This window comes from Microchirus variegatus (genome assembly GCF_963457635.1).
Source record: "Microchirus variegatus genome assembly, chromosome: 6".
Classification (NCBI taxonomy): Eukaryota; Metazoa; Chordata; class Actinopteri; order Pleuronectiformes; family Soleidae; genus Microchirus; species Microchirus variegatus.
Genome location: NC_139807.1, coordinates 20,363,095 through 20,376,017, shown reverse-complemented (window position 1 = coordinate 20,376,017; position 12,923 = coordinate 20,363,095). Strand labels below are relative to the sequence as shown.

The 12,923-nt window shown below is 41.5% G+C and overlaps 1 protein-coding gene across 1 annotated transcript in view; it reads right to left on the bottom strand.

Moving 5' to 3' along the window:
• The window catches only part of LOC310928305 (protein Wnt-8a-like), a gene marked incomplete at both ends in the record, with an annotated part of 109,002 nt that extends 100,438 nt beyond the window's left edge, over nucleotides 1–8,564 (bottom strand). The window contains 2 exons of the mRNA XM_083890828.1: nucleotides 7,639–7,792; nucleotides 8,313–8,564. Of these exons, the coding sequence (XP_083746954.1) occupies nucleotides 7,639–7,792; nucleotides 8,313–8,564 (406 nt within the window). The remainder of the gene's footprint in view (nucleotides 1–7,638; nucleotides 7,793–8,312) is intronic.
• Between the last annotated feature and the right edge of the window lie 4,359 nt (nucleotides 8,565–12,923).

The window sequence follows — 12,923 nt, the reverse complement described above, 5'->3', positions numbered from 1 at the left end:
AAAAAGTGGATTTTGGGTCATATAAACCCATAAATACTACATATTGTACCTTTAAGCAAGGAATTGACCCTTTGGCTTTTTGTCCTGCCACGCTCTGTATTACTCTAACAAAAGCATAGTGAAAATTAGTGCATGCCTTAACAGGAATCCTGACCAAACCAATTAGCCTATTTCTTGCTCTCAGACATGCATCACTTAAGTGAAGCACTTATTTTAAAGGGTTTTTTTCTTTTTTCTCTTCTTTATTTTTTTTACTCTCTGGCTTGTTCAATGTGTAGAAAACACTGATTTGGTGTCATGGTGAAATTCTTGCACCTGCAGGCTGAAGAACTACAAATGATTGGCATGATTCCAGTGAATTAACTGAATAACTACATTGCTTGAATATATGTGAGCCATCAGTGTTTGCATTGTGGCTCAACATCACAGTTTGATCTCAGTATGGTTAGATGATGTGTAAAATAATAATGTGACGAGTCCAGTTTCTCCCAGTCGTGAAAAGATAACTCACAATGGTTAGATACATGAGTGTCTTAAGAGACTGTATCAGTTTCTCCTATGTCTATTGGCCTACATTCAGAAGCATAGAGGGCGCCATGACAACAGCTTTATTAATCACATCAATCATTGGTAACACCAAGGCGACCAAAGGGAGCTTTAATCGCTTCTCGCCAAGCTGACTATTTCTTTCCTGAGAGGCTCATTGCAGTCTACATTAACTTGATGTGTGTGAGCGAGTGTTTGTCTCCGTGTGTGTGTGGTGGGAAATAAATGTGTTTGCCTGTGTATTCTCTGTATGTACTGAGGCCATGTGGGGGGGGGAAGAAGTTGTTTCCTCAAAGTTTTGTATTCATTTTCTTTAGTAGTATGAACTAAAAAGAATTGCGCACAGACGCACACACCTATGAGATTCTGCCTCTTCCGCTATAGATCTTTTCAATTTAAGTGTTATTTGGAGGTAGTAGTCCTCATGGGTATATGGTTGTAACTATGGTCATCATAGTCAAGACAGTCATCATCATAGGCCATTTGCACATCTTGACCTTTTGTGTTCAACTCATTATAAGCAGGCACTCTAATCATTTCAATTTAAATGTGCCAGAGATCTACTAGGTTCATCATAGATTCTTACACTAGTTTGGTACAGTACAGCATGTATTTTTGTGAAGGTACTGTTCTCTGACCCAGGGCTTTTTACCGTTCCAAACTGGGTTTGGAACTCATTTCACATGCAATGTGTGCCTGAAAACATGGCTTAGCATGTACAAAAGGACGACACAGTTATGTGGCTCAGACAGGCAAATTGCACTTTTACTGCTCATAAGTATGCATTCATGTAGAAGGGAATGTGGGAGTTTCACTCGGAAACATTGGTGGTGATGCATGAAAAGTGACTGATTATGTATTACTTTTTTTTTTTTATGTATGAAAATTGTGGGTGAAAGCCGCAGTCTGATTTATGGCGAAAAGTCTCTGCTTCTTAAAAGCATTCGTAATCCAGGTGCATGTTTGATTGCAAATGTTGGAAACTTGTGAAGAGGACGACTATTGGCAGTCATCACAGACCAAGAAGATGAGCTGAGAGGATTTTCAACACAAGAATTTCCTGATCTCTGAGTGCCTGTCCACACAGAGACAAAGTTTTAGGGGAGTAGGAAAACCTCAAAATGCAGGGCTTGCGTCTCCATGTAAACAGCAAATACGCTTCTTTAGGAAATTGATGACGACATATTCACGAAACTTAAATAAACAGACATCATTTCCCGTTCTTCCCCTGGCTCGGTTCATTCTGTCTGTTTCTGTTATTATGAGGGCTGTCAAAATGAACGCGTTAACGCAGGATGATTAATTTGTGGAATTAACGCGGTCATTTTTTTTTAACTTACTCACTTTCATCGCGCTACGGGTAGACGTGCAGTTTATGAACAGGCAAGGCGGCGGGCAACTGCTTGGGGCCCTGAGCCAATAGGGGGGCTCCCGACACTCGGAGCCTAAATGCATCAGTGAGCAGCCGCATCCCCGTCCCTCTTAAACAAAACGGTTGATTTGCAATGACATCTCAGTAGGAAACCTCCCTAAAGGAGCCCCACGACTCCTCACGCTAACCTGTGTGAAGCTGAAGGAAAATGAAGAGGAGTTATCAATCAGGAAGTTAGAAGAGGAAGAAAAAAACAGGATGAAGAAAAAAGAAAGAAAGACACAGTTGTAAGTGGTGCTACTGGCGCAGATAATGATATAATCATAATATTAACAGTCACTGTCTAACTAACGGGGACAGAGACAGCAGCTAACATTAGCGTCAGAATGCTAGCTAACGCTAACTAGTAGAAGCAGTGCTTCTCCTGCTGTGGGTTTAGTACCCCCAAGAAAACTATTCAACTTCTATACTTTATATTTTTTTTATAATGTGAATTATTTACAGTGCATTGTATAGTTTTTTGGTTTTTTTAAGTTATTTACAGCATTTTATTTTTTCTATTTATTTATATTGTCTTATAATATGGTTTTTTTTTTTACAATATAATGTTTATTTTTTACTAAGTTTGTATAGGTTTTTACAAGTTATTTACAGTATTTTATTGTTCTTTACATTCATATTTTCACATACATGAATTTTTTTCGCATATTTACGAATGGTAATTAATCGTGATTAATCGTGATTAATCCACAGCTACCCTGTGATTAATGTGATTAAAAATTGTAATCTTTTGACAGCCCTAGTTATTATATTATATACTGTATGTAATGATTACAACGTTGTCTTCTCTGTTTATGGTGTAACGTTACAGCACAACTTACAGTGCTGGCACTAGGCGTTCTGAGTTGTTTCAGGGGGTTCCATGTGGCCTGAGATATTCCCTGAAACGACGTTGTGTTAACTTATCCCTGGGAAGCAGCTGTTACCACAGTTAATGCTTGTGTTCACAGACATATGTAAATGTCTAGAGAGCGGTGGTGTGTGCTGATTATGCAATAAGTAATCCAACATACAATATTAAACATTAAAGCGGCACTGCATGTGCTATCTGTGAATGTGCAGTCGTTGTTTACCGTAAGCTGGCAAACTTATGTACATTGAGTCTTATTCAATCACAGGTCTACTTTGAGTGAGACCAGTGTATCATCATATTTTCTAGGCCCTATATAATTAGTCACACCACAATTTCATAATTAAGTAAATTATGTGTGAGTCAGTTATTTAGCTTCATATAAACCAATAGGGCCAATGAGCACAGCTCCAAATACTAAAATGTTTACTTCCTTTTTTCAAGTAATAAAATTCAGTAAGCTTTGTCAAATGTGTTTAGTTTGGGCCAATTTTTCTGGTTTCTTGGAGAAAAAAAATCACAGATCCTTGTAGGTTTTTTTGTCCTTCCGTTGAATCATCATGTAATATCTCAACATTACACCTTCTCTGCTTTTTGGACATCATTTCTGTCCTGCCACTTCAAATTTTTCAGTTTTTTTTTCAGAGTATGAGCCAGTCTACACAAAACTGCTTCACACAACAGTCCTTAAGTTCCCATTTCACAGAAACAAGACACATTTGCATACAGTTAGTCTTTGTTATGGTGTGATTCCTTAGCAAGCTTAATTAATTAAGCATAACATGAGAGGTATCCCTCATATCATGTGCAGCATCAGCTGAGCAGGCAGATGGTTCATGATTTCTTAATGGGGAGAGACACTTAACATGATATGCTGACTCTGTTGACAGATCAGTGGTGGTGAAGTGGTGAAAATAAGTGTATTGCATGCATTATTTTCTAAACGGGGTTGTTTGTCAGAATGAACTTGCATGGCATGTATTAAATAGTAAAAACTTCAAACACTGGATCAAAGTCAAGAGAGTAAGCTTTCTGTGAATAATGAAAAGATATTGCCTTGTACAAGTCAATGCCCAAAGGAAGCTGGGTCAGATAAGAATTTGGTATGAATAGAAAAACTGTACACCCGTAATCAGTAGAAGACATCTCTTTGTTTCTGTGCTCAAAGGCTCTGATCAGAGTTCTGGGGGCTGGCAGGAAGACTGAGTGCAAACCAAAGCTATGGGCAAAGCTCCATCGGAGTGCTTGTGATTGGTACTGGCACAATCTCAACTCGTGTCCCTTTGACTCTCATCGAGATCCCTGTGTGCATAAATCACAGTTTCAGAGAATATGCAGATCCTCTCACGTGCAGAACTTTTGATTGTGTTCTAGATTTAATGTTAGCCTTTTGATTTTTTTAAATGTATTTATAAAAGTGTTCAGACCTTTAAAGGGAACATGCAACTTCAGTACCCCCAGTGCTTCCAGCTTGGTTACTGTTGTAAAGATGCAGCAATAATATAAGTACTTTTCCCCAGAGCCAGTGTTGTGCTAGGAAGGTGTAGCAATGCGTGGATCCAAATGCAAGAGACAGGAATCAGGATGAATGAACAACGATGAGGCTTTTTTGCTCCTCAAACAAAAATGGAATATCAATCCAATTATACGATGAACAGGGTGAACGAAAATAACAAAACATATTCTAGCTTTGAGCTTTCAAAATTACTTGCGATCAGACTTGAAACAATGACTTCTTCGACGCACTGACACTGACTGAGGGAAGTGGGGACATTATAAAGGGGAGAGGCCGACAGCAAGGGGTATATCCGCGAACTTGTCCAATCCTCAACTTTCCAATATACCCAAAGTATACACATTGCACCTGCCACTAACTGTTTTAATTAATTATAAATAAATTCAACAAAATAACTGTTAAATATTATGATATAATGCTGACTACACTTTATACATGTTCAAAGTATCCATATAAACTCGATATTGAACACAGAATACCTGAACTCATAAATTTCTCTCTAGTTTTTAATAAAACTAGTTAGCCTATTATACCTTGTTAAATATTATGAATATTTAAATGCTAACCACACCTGCCATATCTACAAAGTGTCCAAATTTCATGAAAAAGCATACAATATGTTCAAACTTTCCATTCAATGCATTAATAAAGAAATGGAGGCTTAACTATTTTGTATATGATAATTAATAAATGTATATTATAATGTAATAAATATTATGAATAAGTGCTAAATAAACCCATGATGTCCTCAATGTGTCCAAATGAGCTCAATAATAAAGAAAAAATGCCTTAACTATTTTTTCTGTGTTCACTAATAAGTTAACCACTTATTATGTTACTATTACCAATCATAGCCAAAGTAATAATGATTGTACTTGTAGATAGTTGTTACATGAATCATTGTACAACATTTGAAGGCAATATCTCCATTAGTCTGGAAGATAAAGCCGAAAATGTGTTTTTAGCATAATAAATTAATTAATTTGCTAATTAATAATAAAGCTACAAAGTTAGGGATAATTCTCAGGTGGTATGTGATGCCCATGCAAAATTTGAAGCCAATACCTGCAATACTTTGGAAGTTACAGGTGAAAATATGGTTTTTATATCATTAATTAATTAATTAATTAACTAATTAATAACAATGGTAGACTGCTCAAAATCAATAGGGATCATCTACAGGGGGTATGTGACCCATACAAAAAATAAGAAAATTTAATCTCAAACGCCTTTCCAGTTATCGCGTTAACGGCTAAAATCTGCGGACGACGACGCGTACGCTCGAGACCGATTCCATAATATCCTCACGGATATAATTAGGAGGAGGTGTGTCAAGGTGGATGCAGTGTCAGCGCGACAGGAAGAGTGAGTGATTACCAGAATAAAAGGGGAAGTGAACCTAAACCAACACCAAAACATGAGATGAACTTTAACGTGACTAAAGACATAAACTAAAACAACTGACTAATCAACAATAAACACTAACAGAGCTGTCTCCTCGTGACATGTTGTATTGTGTCATAATAAGCACCCGTTGGTGAAAAACATGATAGATATCGGAGAAAACTATTTCTGCAGTGTTTAGGAAATTGAATAATAAACCTCCTTTTTGTTGTAGTTCTAGTAATTCTAGATTTTCCAGGGAAACCCCAACCCAGTAGCCAGGAGAGTAATGCAGTGACAGTAAGGCTTATAGAGGCAGAAACAAACATGGATGGTGTAATTTTTCCATTGACATTGCACTTTGTAATCAGTCTTAACATCATAACAACACGCTTACGGCTATTAACTTCAATATGGTGCCTGGTAGCAGTTACGGCTTCAAGTTGTCTTGGGTAAGTCTCTGCAGCTCTTTAACTTTATCTCTATCTTTGTGGCAGATCCTCTCAAATTTATATTGGATGAGAACAGTGTGAACTGGCAGGACAACTGTCCTGAAAGTTTCCCTTTGTTTTCTTGTAGAAGTCAACAGTGAGAAAAACATAGCAAAGTCCAGGCCGGTACTGCCAGCTCAAGGAATAAAATATTTTAAAGCCATTCTAGCCATTCAAGTGCCATTCTAAGTAAACTTAGAATTCTAAGTTCTAAGTAAACTTAAAATGGCACTTGACCAACTAAGCTTAATTTTACACACGAATCACAGTTGAGCAGAGTCTACACCAGTCAGCACTAATTTGGGTCAGTCCGCATGGCTAGTTTGTACAGAAATCTGTTAGTGTGTGAGGGGTAAAACGAATCAGCATATGTGTATGAGGTAACAGACGACCTGATTTAGGAAGAAGAAGGAATATCAAAATAACAATAGTGATGTTTGTTTACCCTTTAAACTGTCGCTCTTGTAGACACGGAGGCCCTTGTGAGAGTTTGATGTTCAGTTGGCTTCAGTTTGTTTGACAAAACAAAGTGTGTGATCCCTCATCAGACGCAGTTAAATGTGTGATTCCCAGTCTTTCAGTCATGTTAAAATCTGCTGAAACCAGTTTGTTAGTCTGTGCTCCAAGTCTTTTCAAAATCAGTAAAGACTCTGACGGTTGTGTAGTGTGTCCCCAAGCTTTAGTCTGTGACTAGGGCTGAGTCATGAACTTCAATACTTTTGTGGTATCAACAAGTTACCTAAATTCCCCTGCATAACCTAATATGTAAAACAGTCATTGGTTATCAACTTTTAGTACCTAAAGAGTAGATCTCATCAATGTCACCAATAAGCCAATAAGCAGTATGTTGTTCAACTGAGGTCTAATCGTGCTCAAAAGTTACGACCAGTGTTGTTCCTCAAAGGAGGTGAGTCAGACAGGCTTAACATGTGTGCATATGTGTTGTCTTTTGTGAGTCTGGTGTTTTTTCAGTGAATAAAAGTATGTTGAGAATATCCATCCATCCATTTTCTACCACTTTATCCACATGGTCGTGGGGGACGCTGTGCCAATCTCAGGTGTCATATGGCGATAGGCGGGGTCATACCCTGGGCAGAACGCTAATACATAGGGCCACATAGAGATAAACGGGGGGGCTTGCCCGGGGCGGATCCGGGATCCTCCTGTCTCCTTGGGGACCCCCGGCTGGGATCCCTACGTGAGCCTCTGCCTGCTCCCCTCTGGGGGGGAAGACGTGTGGTTGGCTCCGGGGTAGGCGTCGGGGATAGCTGTGCCGGGCTCCTGCCTGCCTCCTGGGGGGCGGTCTGGGGGAGGCTCTGCTGTCCCTGGTGGTGGGCTGGGCTGCCCTGGGGGCCTGGATGGGCTGCCCTGGGGGCCTGGATGGGCCCCGGGTGCGGGGACCTGGGGCCTAAAGGCCTACCTTGGCGTGTGGTGGGCTGGTCTGTGCCCGTGGCGCTGTCGCCTCCTGCCCCCTCGCAGGGGTGGGCTCCGGCTCTGTGGCTCCCTGCCCTGGTCTTGTGCGGGGTGGACTTGCAGCTGGCCCTGGGTTGAGCGGCTGAGGGTCTCTCCTGGCCCTGGCCAGGAGAGACCCTCCTGGCCAGGAGGGTTGCTCTTGCTCTTGCCCACCTTTATGTCCCTCCAGGATGCATACACTTCCCCACATACATTTAGGGCACTGGGGGGAGGTATGGCAGGGCTGATGGGAGGTGGAACCACCACATGGTGGGCCACTCTCCAGGGCCCCTGACGATCTGCCTCTCTCCCCCTAATTGTATCGCATCATAGACAGCAGGGTCTGGTGGGTGTCGGAGCACATTGACGTCCACTTTGTACCAGCAATGGGGTGTCCGTGCCACACCTTCCCCATCCATTTTAATTACACACTAGTTTCCAACATATCTCATATCTCATACCCCATATCACACACACACCACCAAGTCATCCCCTGGTGGGCGGGGGCTGGGAGGTGGGCATGAGTACTATCCCAGGTTCCTGACCCCTGCTCTCTCCTCGGCCAAGCTGGGGGCTGGCTGTTTGGGTGGGGGCGGCTACGGTGGCTTGGGGGTATCACTGGATTAGGGGGGATTGGGTCACCTTCGCTCGGCTGGGGGGGACTGGGGGGCATTGCTGCGGTCCATCACGCCGCACCTCCTTGAAGGTGCGGTGGTGGGCGGTTGACTGCTTACCCAGTGAGGGCCGGCGCTGGGCATCGGCACTCCTGGATGTTTGGTGGGGTTCCTGGCTGGGGCGCAACGGGGTCGGACATGGTGGTTCCTCTGACCTCTGTCCCTGCCTATGCTTGGGAGCTCTGCCCTGGACTGGCTTGGGGGTCTTCCCGTCTTCCATCTTAGGGGCCCCCTGGTTCGGGGTACTACGTGAGCCTCTGTCTGCCCCTCCTGGGGATGGGGGGCATGTGGTGGGTCTCTAGTATGTAGTGGGGGTGGTTGTGGCCTGCTTTCCCGGTAGGCAGTCTGGGGGGGGGGCGGTTCTGCCCCCACCGATGGGGGGCCTGGGCCATCTTCGATCTGCCGAGGTGTGGGGTGGCTTGGCCTCTGTCCGTAGCTTTGCTGCCGTCTGCCCCTGCGGGCTGACCCTTTGTGGGGGGTTTCAACCCCGCACCCCTCCAGGCTGGTCTTCTACAGTGTGGATGCGAGGCAATCCTGGGGCTCGCTGGTGGGGGTTGGTCAGACAATGACTCGGTCCCCCACTCAGATTCCAACCACATCTAATGACCACACTTGCACATATACACACATGCGCGCTCATGCTCTCACACATACACACACACGCACCCCACTACACTATAAGATAAATCTGAATCTTATAGTTATTCAGCTGCAACAACAACATCAGTCATTCTCTCTCGGACGCCATTGCTCACTGTAGCCCAAAGCACAACAACCTTGCGTATCGACCCCTACTGATCGGGGGGAAATTGCAATGAGTATACGTCACCACGACGGAGAAGTATGAAGGCTCGAGGGGTCTCCGTGGTTACACAATCGGATAACGCATTACGCAGTCGGAGAAGTATAATGTGGCCTTAAAAGTTAAAACTGATAAAATTGGTATTGAAAAAAAATGTTGTCAAATATTTTTAATTAATACCCAGTTGTGACATCGTAGGTCAACTTGCAAACAGCTAATACGAACAAGCTGAAATGGGGGATATCACCACCTAGTGTGGCTTAGGTACCTCAATTAGTGTGCAAGCTAGTGCTTGTATAACTGAGACGAGGACAGCGGTTCAATTAAACTGTGTGCATGGAAACATATATAGTGTCATGCTGACAGGTGAACTTTTATCCCCAGTCTCAGTTAACACACACTGTGGGAAATAGGTTTTCCCTCAATGACATACATGATGATGCACACCATGATTCACCAGATAGATTTGTGATGAACAATGCCTGGTGTTTACTAAATATACTTCTTTAAGGATCTGTTGCTATGAACTTGGCAGAAAATTGTTCTTTATGCCCTCAGAATCCTCAGAGCCTGAGCATAGTGGCTCTCAAAGAGTTTCACATGCACAACAGGTCCATGAGTCCCAACATATCATTCATTGACAGTCTTAGAATAATACTTATTTTTTCCAAGTGCAAACCAGAGATTTTTGCTTTTGCCTCTTAACTTGTCACTGTGCATAAATATGACCCCCAACTGAGTGAAATCCGTCACCAATGGCAACAACATCTACTTCCTGTGTACCCTTTTTTTAATCATCTAACAATCTTTAGACATGTTATCTGTGAGGATTTCTCGTTTGTTTCTCACCCTCGTCTTGTTGACTGTTTTGGGAAAGCCATCCATGCCATATGTGGGTATTCATCTTTACTTGTCAGTTTGTTGACATTTTTTTAATAGCGGAAGAATTTCCCACAATGTCAGACTGCAGTGCTCTTATACAATACACTGTTTTCATCTGTTCATCTGTTTTTCATCATTTCATAGCATCCATTAAGTTCAGTCAAATTGGGGATCGTATGAAGCCTGTGAAGCGTACTTCTTGTTGGCTTATCAAGTCTTCATAGAAACCCCTCTGCTCATTTAAAAGGCTAGGTGCCACACTGTGAAATGTGCATACTTTTCATCGAAATGTAATCAAATTTATTTGTATAATGCCATATCCCAACATACATCATCTAAAGGCACTTTCCATAACCATGTCAAGACCCCACAATATAAAGATGGAACAACAAAGCAAATACTGAGGCAAGCACTTGGCATCAGTGGAAAGAGAATAAACAACATTTTAACAGGAAGAAATCTAGTACAGAACCAGACTCAGTGATGAATAGCCCCCTGCCTTAGCTGATTGGGGTGAAAAAATATACAATGTTTATGGCGCCAATACATGTGGATTGAACTAAGTAGTAAAAACAAAGCATCATGAGTAACATATAGTCCACATATTCACTGATTTGTGAATCAAATAGGTTTGAACTAGGTTTCCTCCTAGTTTGCATTATATAATTATGTTGATGACACAATAATTGACACAATTTATATAGAATAGAACCTGAAGCCCCCCACACAATGATCAGAAAAAAATGACAATTTGCATTTTCGGGAAACAAAACAGCTGACATGATGATCCAAAGTGTAAAAACATTAGCTGCAGCAATTATCACCAAGATTTAAGTTTCACAATGTTAGAGTTATAGTGTGATTTTGGGAGAGAATACTTTTTCTCTGGTTTAGTTATGTATTTAGGATGTAATGAAGTTTGATTCGTGCCCCCCACCTCCTGGGAGTACACCTCTAAACACACTGAGAGACACCGTGTCTGGTTTCCATACTCTCAGAGGACTTTGCCTTGCATTAATTTCCTGGAGTCTTACTAACCTTAACTATAACTACTACTGACCTTCCCCTAGCCTTATCCTAAACCTCACAACATGCCAACCTTAATATCTACTAATTTACGTTGTGCAGACTTGCTTTTTTGTCCCCATATGGAAGAGTCCCATAATGTGAATGTGTAAACAGATTTAGGTCCCCACAATATTAGTGATACTGTACCTAGAACACACACACAGAGAGTGAGAGCGAGAGAGAGAGTAGTAAACAAAGACTCATTATTTCTTTTGTATACCATGCCATAAACATAGACATGTCACTGTCACTTTTTTTTCTTTGCTTTTTTGGGGGGTTGGCATTTAATTTTAATTTATCTTCTCTTATTCTTTTCACTTTCCCCACTTTTGATTCTAACATCTCTAATAACAGCCTTATCTCCGTTCCTCCGTGCAATTTGCCACCGTCTTACTAACCACCTCCCCCAAATCACACTGTCTGGCATAGCTCTCTGAGACACATGAAGGTCAGCGGGTCACTCCACACTCATGGCTTTTTCCAATGGGCTCTCATCCACCTGATACCCTCTTCACAATTCCCCTCAATCCCTCACACCTCACACAGGCCTCATTGAAAGCTCTGCAAGGACACCCTGCCTCACATTATCCTCACAGGTTCATGTGAGCTGCAGTGAGGAAGTCCTCAGTGTGATGCTGATGACTTATGACACTGTGATATGAATGAGACGTTTTTATGTCAGCTTTCACTTCACATTTATCTTGGTCAAGATGTTGAGAGCGGAGATGTTCACTGAGCTGATGCTGGAAGAAAAATGTAAAATTCTGGGCCAAAATGAATAAAGTCTCTCAAAATGTGAACTTTTCGAATGAACATGCTGCAAATTAAACTGAAAGATGTATTTTCAAAATTGGAAAACAGGAACTTACTTTTTGAGGTAAACTGAGGGCACTGCTGCTTCTAGCTGCTTCTGTTAGTGAAACTACTAGAGATATCACAATTATGGGGAGAGAAAACAATTTAAAATAATGAAATATCAGAATTCAAATAGCTGATTCATACTTTCTATTCATCTGCAAAGGTCTGTTATGGTCTGCGTGATGCAAATGTCATCCACCCATGTAAATATTGATGTTTGTGGATCCGAAGCAGTCCCATGTAGCCCAGAAATCTGAGACTACACATATGGTACATGTTGACTGTGCATGTTGGATCCCATATTACACCATGCCATTTCAAAGCCTTCATGGTTCAACTAATTTTTCGGAGTAACTGGATGGTTTATACAACTTTGTGCATACATGCAATTTGGAAAGAAGGTGAAGGCAATCGGTGTGTTTTTTGGAATTTGTGTCACACTATTGATTGTGGTCACAGTTGCACTCTGTGACCTGCATAACTTTACAAAGCCTTTAATTCAACCTCTGACTTTATTTTGAAATATACAGTAATATACAGTCATCTTTCGATACGTGTGTATTTGTGATATTGTGCATTTCTAATTGTTACTGCTCACAGAGCTATACAGCTTCACTAATGCATGGGGTTCATTTCATTCAGTTCAGTTCATTCATTTCATGGAATCCTGACAGCATACATTTAGTGAAATCAGATTATCTCGATAGTGTTGAAGTGGCTGAATCTCTTCGCTCCCCCAACTGGGACAGTATAATGCAGATGCAAAGGGAGATATAATGAGTCATCATGGATTAATGGTGTGTCACTGCTACTAGGTTATTATTTAAGGATTATTGGTAGAGTAGGGGATATTCTTTGTAACTGTGTCTGACCTGATAACATTAGAATTCTGTCCACTAGCTGATTTAATTTCATTTTAAGACAGTCTCTCAAACCTTTTTCCTACATTTCATCACCGCAGGGAGCAGG